At 33.0% G+C, this 13,720-nt stretch overlaps 1 protein-coding gene across 2 annotated transcripts in view; it reads left to right on the forward strand.

Moving 5' to 3' along the window:
* Positions 1-12,856, forward strand: part of LOC115889469 (ubiquinone biosynthesis O-methyltransferase, mitochondrial) — a 35,922-nt gene extending 23,066 nt beyond the window's left edge. For both annotated transcript variants that reach the window (XM_030909456.1, XM_030909457.1), the window contains exons 2-5: positions 165-225; positions 2,610-2,839; positions 6,087-6,497; positions 12,668-12,856. In XM_030909456.1, the coding sequence (XP_030765316.1) occupies positions 165-225; positions 2,610-2,839; positions 6,087-6,497; positions 12,668-12,783 (818 nt within the window). In that variant the 3' untranslated portion in view covers positions 12,784-12,856. The remainder of the gene's footprint in view (positions 1-164; positions 226-2,609; positions 2,840-6,086; positions 6,498-12,667) is intronic.
* The last annotated feature ends 864 nt before the right edge of the window (positions 12,857-13,720 follow it).

Below are 13,720 nucleotides of genomic sequence, written 5' to 3' on the forward strand. Positions count from 1 at the left end.
TTGCAGAAAAATGCCATTTATCTACTCTTTAGATCTTATAAACTTCGATCTACTCCTAATATTTACTTTTGAATTAAATTGACAAGCAATCACTGCCACTGTCAAACCTTCTTCTGTTGCACATATTATATTTGATGACTTACGTAGCTTCATATTTTTTGCAGTTGCTTTTGACATGAGTATTGTTTTGAGAAGAACACCACTATGGTCGTGTTTACATAAAAGGTAAGCCATGCTTATTAAATTTTTAGTTAAATGACGTTATTTTCTTATTTATATGGTGTCATTGTGTCTAAATGTTTGCAGCAAAAAGGAAAAGATACCAATTTCATGATGTATCTAAATCAAAGTAATTAGAATTTCGGAAGTATCTGTGACATCGCCCTGTGGAATATGTCACAAAAGGAAGGAATTTAAAAATAATTTTATATATCATTTAGGTGCATGTTTGCTAGTTTGTTTGTTGATAATTTGATGTTGATAGTTTATTTTTTGGTTCATCTCAACAGCTGGAGAAATTCGCTTTTGAAGAAGACACTAACATTTTTTACATTTCGTAATTTTTACATTAAAACCATACTGTTTATGATTTATGTAATATCAATATTATTGAAAAATCATATTATTAGTGTCTATGGGCAGTTACTCTAGAAGAGATGGTTTCAAGGCCAGTATTGTATCCGCTGTAGTTGCTTTAATTGAAGATCATAGGGATCAAAATTATGTCGCAACAGATTTAAGTGTGCACGAAGTACAGTTCAGGAACCTTGATGACCAGTACCAGAAGACAATTGACTTATTATAAGTTTGTCGCTAAGAAACCGCCATTTACCAGCTTTTCAAATTTATAATGAATTGCATCTAAGGAACGTACATGTAAGTGAAGAAGACTATAAGAAGAAGATTTAACGAAGCAAATCTTATGTCAAGATAACTTATTAGGTCTGTTGATTAGGACCAACAGCAAATGCTTGGTTTTAATGTAAAAATTACGAAAAAGTTAGTGTCTTTTTCAAAAGCGAACTCCAACAAAAATAAAGCGATTGAGATGAACCAAAAACCAAACTATCGAGAAAGGATGTACCTAGATGATAAATACTTCTTAAATTTCTTGCTGTCTTAACATATTACACATAAACATTTTATTTTTCCTCGTTTTGTTTAATTTAGAAAGAGATATAATAATTCGTCAAATAATTTAGCTTTTAACCGAACGAGTAGGTCTGTCGGTTCAGTTGGCGCGAGCAGTTCTTTATATATTTTTTGAGACACAAATTTTCACTACAATTTTCTTCTATTCCTTTTCTTTCCGGACTGTTTTATTTATTTAGATTATGGTTTATTTATTTACGCTTCTTCCTCCATAATAAAATTAGATGATCTAGTTCAATGCAAAAAATTTTATGACCCCTTTTTACATCCGCTCAAATCACTTGTAGTTTATTAGTCATGTTGGTTTTGATAAATGTAGCTTTGGTTTATTAAAGTCAAATTTGATTCACGTGTACCAGCTGAGTAAATATTATTAGATCTCAATTTTGTTATCAGTAACCATGTGATTGTAGTAGTTTTTTGTAGTAATTTAATTTAATTAATTCGATACAAGTAATATTTAAGATAAAAACCACTCGAAATTTGTTCATTCTTTTCAATTGACACACATATTTACGAACACTGAAAGGCAATGAAACAATAACCTTAAATTATAGTTTTGATCAATTGGTCATAGATGGCGCAATATTAGTTTTCCATATTAAGTTGGTCAAGAAATATTGTTTTATTGAAAAAAGTGTGCCTCTAGATCCTTTTTTAGTCAAAATCAAAAGGCGCAATTAAAATTTGCAGTGAATGATAGAAAAAATTGATTATAAACTATGTGCATAACTTTGACCGCGAATAACTTTTAAAGAAATGTTTTTATGGAAAAAATCAAAGAGACCTTTTTTGTAGAGCGAAAAATGTTGTATTAGAATATGTCTTTCTTCCACCTGTAAGTTTATTTGCTTTGGTGATAAAAAATTAAATGCAAAAGGTCAGAAAATCCTATGTTATTTAAAGGGGAAAAGTATCATGATTCCGGCACGGTTTAAATTAAAAATTAAGAGCTAGTTTACGTTGGATAATTTTTTTGGACCAAAAACTAGAATTTCAGAGGGCGGCAGCAAAAAAATAATCAACTTGGGAAATAACGGACACCCTAATATATAAGACAGTTTAAATTTAGAATGGATTTCTTTCTCAAAATAACTGATATGATTTTTCTTATTTTGCTTTGGACAGCATAGATATTTTGATTTTTTAAGTATTTTGTTTAAACGGAGATATTCGTAGAAAATTCTGCAGTTTCAAAATGTTCACTGTAAATCAGATAATTTTTGTAAGTGAGACATTTCAAAATAAAAACAAAATTAATATGTCTTGATACATAGGAGGTTAGATAGGTATATGCATTTGAATATCTATAATATGTTTATTTTTATATCTGTTATTAATATGATAATGTAAAAGAAAGTGTTCATTTAACATTGGATAAATTTAAAAACAAATTTATTAAAACAAATATTTGGCTTAATAGATTTTGTCGTCAAGCTATTGTGATTCGTTTTCAGTTTGTCATCGATTGGTGCAACCGTTGACAAGCAAGAAATCGAAAACTTCGAAAAAATCACTGATGAATGGTGGAGTCAATTTGGTCCTACCAAAGGCCTTCATTCTTTGAACAAATTACGAGTTCCATTTGTGAGAGACGGCCTAGTTAATGAAGGTGTAGTCAGTAAAGAATATTTAAATACATCTGCACCGCTTAAAGGGTTGTCTATATTAGATGTTGGATGTGGAGGTAAGGTTTTAATATTTAATTGTATTTTTCTTTGAAGACTGAAGACGATAGGGAATTATGAGACTACGTAATCAGATTATTTTTATAGGAGGGGTAATCTCACTTGGGCAAAAAATGTACATGAACAGGGTGTCCCATTTTAGTTGAAATCATACGGTATCTCGGTTATTAATGAAGATAGAAGGATGCGGTTTACACTTACCTATCTCACTTTTTTGTCAAACGGAACTAGCTGTAAACAAATTTTTCATAACCCCCTTCGTTTCTGGGTTACAGGGCCTTTTTGAAAATTTTGCAATTTGGGACACCCCCTCCCCGTATTCTACAAAATAAATATAGAGTGTTATATATTTTTGAGAAGCTCATAAGAATAATGTATTTCATTAATATATGGGGTGTTCATTTTGAGAAAATATAACTTTATTTTATTCTTCAGAAATATTTTTTTTGTAGAAAAACAAGACTGCTGTATTCTACGTAAAAAGTTCAACCAGAAACAGTTTTCACCTCGGTTTTCACCTTTTCAATACCTTTCACAATAACAGAGATACGGAGGGTATTCCAAATTGCAATATTTTAAAAAAGACCCTGTAGCCCAGAAACGAAGAGGGTTATGAAAATTTTGTTTACAGCAACTTTCATTTACCAAAAAAGTGAGACAAGTTTGTGCAAACCACGTCCTTCACTAATAACGGAGATACCGTATGATTTCAACTAAAATGGGATACCCTGTACTGCCAAAATATAATTTTACTGTCAAGTGAGTACGATGTACGAAGTGCTTTCGTACTCTACGAAGTGAGTACGAAAAATACTTTCAGCAAGTGTCCAGACACCAATTTTCATCGAAATATTGACGTTACTTCAAAAATTATTTGGATAAAATCGAAATAAAAACGAAACTTCTACACCCTGTATTTCCGAAACTACTCCTTTTTATGTGCAGAATATGATGCCGAAGTTTCCGGAAAACAGTTCGGACCACCCTGTATATATCCCCCAATTCTTAGATTTAAATCAATTTTATTTTAAGATTATTAAAAGGTACTTGAAGTAGAATTTGTAAATAATCTTCTGCCACCACAAAGATTTCAATAAAAATTGATAAATAGGAAAAGAAGAAGCAATCAAGATGTAAATAATCTAATCTATAAATTTAAATCAAATTGTAGTGTTTGTCTGTGGTTCTAAAAAAAACAAATTTCGTTATTGCATTGTTTTGAAAATTTAGAGTGGCATTTTTGAAATATTTGTGTATCTGCAATATTCTGCATGTCTACTGATTTCCAAGATTAGGTATGACAGCATATTATGAACAGAACAAATCGAAAGATGGTGGCTGTATGGCATTAATCAAATCGAGGTTTTAGGTAGAATTCTTATTATGTTTAGATAATGTCATGTATAGGTTCTTCATACGACTACTCCACTTGAACTATACAAGGTGTTTCAAAAAACATGTGCCATCTCTCATGGGCATGGGTCCGATTCTGCTTTATTTCGTAGCAATACGAGGTTGAAGCAAAGTTTACAAAAGTATATATTCTGTAAACTTTGGTTAAAGTCTCAATTTTTTTTGATTTGGTTTGAATTTTGATTTTTGACCGAAAACAATTCACCGAAGGAGCATTATCCGAAAACCAAAAAATTAACCAAACGTTAGTTGCCCGAAAAGAAAAACCATCGAATTACAATTGACTGAAATAAAAATTCCCCAAAATGTCGATTTTTGGTAAAAGATTGCTCTAATACAGGGCATTTCAACACAATCTGTTAAAATCTGATAAAAACCAAACTAAACATGTTTCTTCTCCCCGTGCCTCTTTCATACTAATAACTGTGAATTAACAATTTCAGTGACCACAAATTTGCTTGACCAAACAGGTAGGGCTGGATATAGCACAATAAATACGTTTTCCACAAATGGGCAGAGATGACAATGACAAGGCCTGACAATGATAATGGGCTAACAATTATTGTATTTTTCGGGCAACTTTCTGGTTTCTAATATTCTTAGGGAAATTATGATTTTGGGGCAATTTTCCATAAGGGCAATCTTCCTTTCGGTGATTTGCTTTCGGTCAATTTTCCTTTGGCCATTTGTTCTCGGACAATTTTCGGGATACGCAATATATCTATGTGCAGAGTCTAACTCATTCTGGCCATGGTTTATGACAAAAAACGGAGACTTATTTCTTTCAAGTGTGTTGAATAAACCACACTGTAAAAGAAAGCTGCTGCCATGATAGAACATTTATTTATTTCCAAGCAACCATCAGAAAATAATTAAGCAGAATGTGTCATTTTCTCTTGGACGCATTTTCATAACTTAAAATAAAGGACCTAGTGGGCATGTCATGATGTTGATATAATATCTCGAAATCGCCAAAAATCGAGATACGCATTTTCGTCATAAAGCCGACGATATACAGGGTCTTCAATGAACTTCTTCACTTAAAATATGCAGCTATATTTTTAATATTTTTCTACACATTTTTAATCATAATTAAAAATGGCCTACATTAGAAAATGTTGACGTATTGATAGTTTATATTAGTTATTATTGATAGCTGATATCAAGTTTTCTTACCTTCAATATTTTATTGGAAATGTCATATACATAGTCTTCAAAGAACTTCACATAAAATATGCAACAATTTTTTTATACAGGGTGAGTTTTCTACGATGTGTCTATGGGTAGGTATCTCGGAAACTTCAGAAAAAGGGTCATTTTGAAAGCTTTCCAGTGATAAAAGCTATATCTTTTTTTTTCGAAAAATTACTGAGTTATAGCCAATTCTTTTCTTTTTTTAAACAATTTCACTTAGTTAGCCATGGAAACAGGTTCAATCGTCGTTACCTCTCAGAGATGTCAAATTGTCATATTTAAACAAAAGTATCCTATCGACACGTGTTTATCAGAGTTTTGTCTAAAATAGACTATAATGGTATTAGGGAGCATTTTTTAAAATGGCCGAAATTTGTTTTTTCCGAAATATCTAGTAAGCCATAAACTTTTTCAAAAATCTGAAAGGCCCATATTTATGACCCCACAAAATTGCAATTCTTTCCCCATTTAACCGACTCTCTATCTCCAGTAGTTTCCGAGATACCCATAGAGAACGTCGTAGAAAACTCAACCTGTATTTTACTTCACCTTTTCCTGTGTCAATTAAAATGTCACTAATATTGTGTCACTAAAATTCATCTTCTTTACTCTATAATTTTCATTGTTTCTGGTTTTCAGGAGGCATACTTTCAGAATCGCTATCAAGGTTAGGCGCAAATGTCACTGGCATTGATGCCAACTCGCGCATTATCGACGTGGCCAAAAAACACGCCGAAAAAAATTGTCTACAAATAAATTATTGTTCTACCGCCATCGAGGACCATTCCCAGCAATACAACGGATGTTACGATGCGGTAGTGGCATCGGAAATTGTAGAGCATGTCACAGAAAAAGATAAGTTTGTGGAAGCTTGTGCCAGGTGTCTGAAACCGTGCGGTTCCATATTTATCACTACAATAAACAAGACATTTTGGGCAAATCTTTTGGCGGTTTATGTAACGGAGAACATACTGGAGGTTGTACCAAGAGGGACTCATCAAGTAGAAAAGTTTATTGCGCCACACAAGTTGCAGAGATTATTAGAAGATAGTGAGTAATATCAACATATTTAATATGTAATATCACATATTTTTTAATGCATTAGTTATACTATGGTAGGGTTGCCAACCGTCCTCTATTTCAGAGAACAGTCCTCTTTTTGATCTGACTGTCCTCTTTTATGTATTGAAAAAGTTCTCTGTTTCTTACATACCTCATATCATACTCAAAATCTAAAAAATATTCGTCTATCGCCACAATGCTTTTAAAAATTGTTAATCTGTGTCTTTCGCTACTCCCACTCCGGATTTATTTTAACAAATTTTGAGTATAAATATTTTTAAGAAAGTAAGAAAGACCATCAATCGCATGCCGTTTACATAACTTTTTGTTAAATTCTAGACATATGGGCGAGGTTACAAAAATGTTTCGCCTGTGCCTCTTTTTTACTTTCTCGTTCTCTATTTTTTATTTTGAAAGTTGGCAATCCTATACTTTGACAATCTGTTTTGGTAGTAAAAACATCGATGTTATATTTTCCTGCAAAGGGATCTGAAGCAGCAAAGTGGTAGTTTTTGGATGTCGTCTGTCGAAATATTTCCTGATTCGTAACATAAAAATTAAAATATATACATAAATGTTAAAGAAGCACAAAATTTATTTAGTTCAAAGCTATTGCAGAGTTTAAATATATAATAGCTCTAAAAGCCTAAAAGGCTCATGGCTTGATTGGTTATCTTTCTCCATTTGTTTCTGTCTTTCGCCTTTATTCTCCACCCATCCACTCTTATCCTTCTCAAATCCTCTTCTACATCCTTTTTCCACCTGATTCTCGGTCTAGCCCTCCTTCTCTTTCCACTTATTTCACGTTTCATTATCATACTAGGAATTCTTGCTTGAATGTCAGTCTTTGTGCTCTTGCTACTCCCGTTATACTTGGTGCCCGATATAGTAGCTTTAATTCTTCATTTGTTCTTCTGGTCCATATGTTTTCTATCTTCTTTCCTACAAAAATCTTCCTCAGTATTTTTCTTTCCCAAATCTCTAGCCTCGAACTTTCCGTTGCATTCAAAACCACGTTTCACATGCATACAGCACTATTGGTCTTATCATTGTTTGGTACATAATTATTTTTAAACTTATAGAAATGTTCTTACTCTTAATAATTTTCTGTAATGCACTGACACATCTATTTCCTGCCATTATTCTTGCCATAATTTCTTGAGTTACATTTGGATTCATACGGCTCCTAGATATGTGAATGTATCTACTTCCTCAAACTTGTATCGTTTACCTCTCCCAGACTTCAATTGTAGACATCTTCCCTTCTCAAAATCCCTATCTGACCACTCCATAAATCTCGTTTTCTTCTCATTAAACACTAAGCCTACTTTTTGCGCTTGATTTTCTAGTCTTTTGGTCACCGATATCAGCTCTTTCCGATCTCTTGCTAAGATAACTAAATCATCGGCAAAGGCTAAGCATTGGTGTCTTTTTGTATACAGAAGGCGCTCTCTGTTGATTCCTGCATCTTTTATAATTTTTTCTAATACTACATTAAACAGTGCTGGAGATAGTGGATCCCCCTGTCTTAATCCGTTCCTGATTATAATTTTTTTTTATACGGCAAAGTTTACAGAATAAAATATTATATTTTATGTCATATGTTTTGCTGTTGTTAAAGTATCACATTTTCCGATAACTATTATTACCCTTTCCTTAGCCAAAGTAGTTTTATTCTGTAAACTTTGACTAAGGAAAAGGTAATAACAAAGAATATACCTAGCTAGAAAAAGAATGGACTCTGCCATACTGAAAAATGGTCCTACAGAAGTGGCGCCATCTATTGCGTAGGGCTTGTTTTAAATGAATCGAAACGCGGGCTTTTTAAATGAGCGTATTTATTGAATTTTATTCTAAAATAATTAAATTTGATTATTAAATCTTATTTTTTACACAAATTCAACAATACTAATAACAAGTATCGTTGTGATGTTTAAAAAATAAGATTTAACAGTATAATTTATACAACTATTAAATAAAATTGAAGCCAAACATGTGTAAATATTATTTATTATTTTAAAGTTTTTATTTATTAATAATAAGGTGCCCGGTGGCGTAGAGGTACATGCTCCCGTCTACCAATCTCAAGGTGTGGGTTCGATTCCCACACCCGGCATTTCATCAGCCGACTATTTTTATTAAAATAAAAATAGTTTGGGTACCTAGGTCGACTCAGCCTTAAATGAGTACTTGGGATTCACAATCCTGAGGTAATAATAGGCGGTTGAAGCGTAGTGCTAGCCACATTACCTTCCTTGTAAACCGAACGGCTCTAGTATAGCAAGCTGTACCTTGCTACTCCCAAGGCGTTAAAGCTATTATTATATACGGGAGCTATTATTATATTATTTATTAATAATATATAGTCTATAGTTAATAATATATAAGTCAGATATTTAAACATCGTTTATTATAATAAAACAAGACCAACGTAATACGCCCAAAGTTTTGTAAATGGAGTAAATATAAATAGGTACTTAAATGATGGCAAAAATAAAATACTTACATTATATTTTTAGGGCCACAAACAAATGTAGAATGTAGAATGTTTAGAAGGGGAGTTAATCACCGCGATCTTATAGATCTATTGTGTGTTCCCCTTTCTTGAGTTATAACGAGTTATAACTCATCATACAGTATCAGGGCTTTAAGAAAAGCCAGTATCTGAGACGGCTCCACAGAGGCCAGCTCTCCATCCTCGACATCAGACGTGCCAAGGTTCATGGCACGAATGGTCGTCGTCTCGGCGCACTCAGTGATAAGGTGTTCTGGTCTTTCCCCATTTTCCCCACAAAATCTGCATTCGCCGTTGTACTCAGTTTCAGCCTACTGAGGTGTTCGTTGAGGAGACAGTGTCCTGTTATAAACCCCGTGACAATCCGAAGATTATTTTTACTTAAATCAAGGAAAACCTTTGATTTTTCTCGGTTGTAAGTTCTGAGGAACTTTTTCGAGTGTCTTAGACCGTTGGAGGACACCCATTCTAAGTTATGGATGGAGTCTTCCAGATTCTTCAGTTCCGCTTTCAGTTGGTTTCGGTTGGAAAACAGAACGGTTCTGGTCCAGTTAGTGAAGTGTTCGCTCCTTTTCTAGCTAGATCATTTGCTTCTTCATTGCCTTCTATCCCTTGGTGAGCAGGCACCCAGAGTAGGAGGACTTTATTTTCTTTCCTAATTTGTTGAGCTTCTCTAGGCATTCTTTGACCAACTTCGAATTGATGGTTACTGAGTTGATCGCGTTAAGTGCTGCTTGACTATCGGATAGGATGGCAATTTCCTGTTTTCGATAATTCCTATCTAAAATAAATTGTACGCATCTTTCGATATCGTAAATTTCTGCCTGAAGGATACTGGGGTAGGTGCCTATTGGTTCGGAGTATTTAGTTTTCGGGCAAAATACTCCTATCCCTGTCCCTGCTTTGGTTTTGGAAACATCAGTATACCACGTGATGGTATGGTCTTTTATATGCTGAGTAAGCGTTTCTTTTTTCCAATCCTTTTTATTACTCAATACTACAGTGAGGTGTTTCTCAAAGTTGTAAATTCTTGGTATGTCATCCACTGGGAGTTGGAGAAGTGGAATTTTCTTTTTGAGGGTGTTCCAAGCCCCTGACCTGAAAATTCTCCCAGTACTGTTTCCGTCAATGACCATTCTAATCATTGTCGCATTGGCATAACTACCGACGACAATATGCAGTGGTGTTAGGTCTAGAATGACCTCCATTGCTGCTGTTGGACATGTTCTCATGGCACCTGTGATGCAGATACATGCCAGTCTCTGTACTTTGCACAGGGTTTGCCTTGCTGTACGTTGCTCTAGTTTTCTATACCAAGCAACTGCTCCATAAGTAATCATGGGTCTTACTATCATGGTATACATCCAGCGCAAAATGTTAGGGGCGCAGCCCCACCTATTTCCCGCCAGTCTTCTGCATATCATGAGAGCCTTTGGGTCACAAACAAAAGGAATTGTCTAATTAAAATACATTTAACAAATTATTATAACCAATAATGTGACAACTCCAATAATTTTTGAGAATTTGACAATAGTATGACAATGGCCGTTGGAAACTATGGAAACTACAAAAAAAATTCTGATTTAACACCATTTGGCAATAACTAGTAGCAACTTCTTAACTTAAAAATTAATTGCACTACCACCTAGCGCCTGAGGCTGGAACTATTTTATTTGAAATTTCCGTGGAAACGGTTGAACCGCTTTTGCTATTTCACTTTCCCACCCCTGGGTAATAATAGTTATGGGAAAATGTGATACTTTAACAACAGCAAAACATATGACGTTAATCAATATTAATAATAACCCTCTATCAAAGAATGAAATGGAGATTATATTACCATAGAAACGCGCTTTGATTTTTAGGACTTGGCAAAAATTCAACCATATTTTTATGTATTTTTTAATTTTCTCTAAAACGGTATAGAAATTTGAAATCGGTATTAACCATTTTAGAATAAGCAACAATTTTTATGTAGAATGCATTTTTCTCAAAATGTTAATAATAAAAAAGTTTTTTTTCCTCTTGTAAAGACCATCTGGGAACATATTGTATATTCACCCACTGGGCAAATAAGTAGTTTAGTTGGGGTAAACGATTTTAACAAAAATAATTTTAACACGGTATAACTTTGAGACTTTGACGTTTGCACTGAAAATTCTAAAAGGGTATATTTTAAGACACTTTACTTAATAGGTGCTTTGATGGACAGCTAGAAATTTATTCCAAAAAAAACTTGTTTACATTTACCCCATAGGAAAATCAAATATTGTCCTATTTTAGGTTAAATAAATGTAAACATATTTTTTAAATGGGGTAATAATGAACCAAGAACTATACAAGTTTATTTTTAGTTGGGTTATAAGTTTATCAATGTGTTTAAAAGTTTACAATTTTCCCCATGGAGACAAAATAAAACATTTTATTATAAAGACAAATTATTTATTACTGTTTCATCAAAAGTGTGCAAAAAATATTAAGGTTTTTCAAAAACACCTATCTTTCCCGAAAACGAATATATTATCCTCCTTCCTACAAACCTAACTCATGCATTTTTAACGTTTCTCATTTTTTGGTCTTTTTCATATCTGTCGTGGAGCTTATCAGTGTTAACACGTGTTTACTATTACCCCAAAATCAAGTTTACAGTTGCCCCGCAATCCTATTTACTGGGGAATTTGTAACACCTCTATACTTAATTTCCCGTAAAAGTTAATCTCAAATTGTAACATGCATTTTACTAATGCAACACTAAATGAAACGACTATATATATAAATTATCTTAGCTTATTCGCAAATTGAAATTTTTAAACAAAATTTCGCTAAGGTATAAAGCATAATTTTCATGCATCCGATGTCCGACGATACGTTGATACGATATTAATTTTATTGGTAGAATTTAAAGACTTTGATTGGTTAGAAAATAACGCAGGTTTTAAATTTATTGCATTTTCATGCCTCCGTTTATCGGATATACGTTGTTGTTATTTTATATTTTCATTTCCATAACGTTTTTGCTGTTTTACTTATATTTTTATTAAGGTTAGATTAAATTTGTCAAAACGTCCGTTATCGTATAAACGGGTCCGTTGACGGGCTGAAGTAAAATATTTACGGATGAAAAGTGGCGCGAAAACGCTATGACCAATCAGAGCACCGTCGGACTAACGTATAACGGATGCTTGAAAATCAAGCTTAAAACGTTTTACAAGATTTAAAGCAGTTCTCCAAACAAAATGTTTTTGCACCATAAACAAATAGTACTAGAAACTCATTTAATCGAGTCAATACACATCAAAGATGTGGTACAGTCGAATTATTTCCTACCCGCCAAATTCAAAAGTTATTGGACCTGTTTACAATTGCCCCTATTTACCATTACCCCAACTAGCCCTACAAAAACAATTCACTTTAGACTATGATGAATGAAATCGGCCACGTTTTTAGGAAACTGCGTTCCCCTTACCGTTTCAGATCCATTTGTCATACTACCAGTAAATGTGTTGCCGTTTAATTAGCATGGTCTTAGATTATTTTGTATTGGTTGCTGGATTTAACAATAAGGAAATATTCTTAATATTATAGTTAAGACACTGTTTGGCATTTTTGGTGTAGTATACTATAATTTATTGTTCATTTTTAGATAACATACGGGCAAAATTGATACACGGAATGGTTTACAACATCGTAACAAACCGTTGGAGCTGGTGTTCAAATATTTCTATAAATTACGCTTTACATGGAGTTAAATTAAAGTGATCTCTGTTTATTTATGTATCGTTACAAATTATATAATTTATAGTTTATGTTGAATACATATTTTCAAAAAATATTCACAATTTTTGCAGCTCTGTTTTATCAAATATTTGGATTACTAGAGGAGAAATAAAATCCTTTATGTATTTTATATAGATATATATTAATATAACTATATAATATATAATAAACATCTATCTATACATAACACCAAGTCTATATGTAGAGGGTGGCTCGAATTCGACGCTCATCATTGGGATTTCGGAAACAGTAAGACATACAGGATTGGTTAAATGGAGGCAAAGTTGGGCAATTTGATGATCAATAAAATGCCGTATTGCATTTTGAAAAATTCAGAATACTTCCGAATACCTATATTCGAAAAAAAAACCGGATTTTTCAATTTTGTTTTTTATTGTTTCCTGGCTTTATTTGTTAAGATAACTTAAAATGAAAAACACATTTTCATGGCCACTTTTTCTGCTCTATAACTCTGTGTGATTAAATATTGACTCTGACGTTTCGGCTTCTGGCGACCATCATCAATTTATTTTTTTTAAATACGGACCTGATTTTTTTTTCAATTTAATTAAATCCTTTCATCACTCTTAAAACACTATACATATATAGTCACTTTGATATTTGCCGACGTTTCGTACAGAAAATTCCATCACCAGAATATTTTATGCAAAAAAAAAATAAATAAAAAGTAAAAATGCAATACGGCATTTTATTGAGCATCAAATTGCGCAACTTTGCCTCCATTTAACCTATCCTGTATCTCTTACGGTTTTCGAAATACCAATGATGAGCGTCGAATTCGAGCCACCATGTAAAGGGTGGGACAAATTGGACGCGTTTAAAGGGAAACGACCTTTTCTATAGGAGATAGACGAAAACTAATATCGGTATCTGGAGCTCAATTTTTATCAAAAACGTG

This window comes from Sitophilus oryzae, unplaced genomic scaffold (assembly GCF_002938485.1).
Source record: "Sitophilus oryzae breed Bouriz unplaced genomic scaffold, Soryzae_2.0 scaffold_815_pilon_pilon, whole genome shotgun sequence".
Taxonomy (NCBI): Eukaryota; Metazoa; Arthropoda; class Insecta; order Coleoptera; family Curculionidae; genus Sitophilus; species Sitophilus oryzae.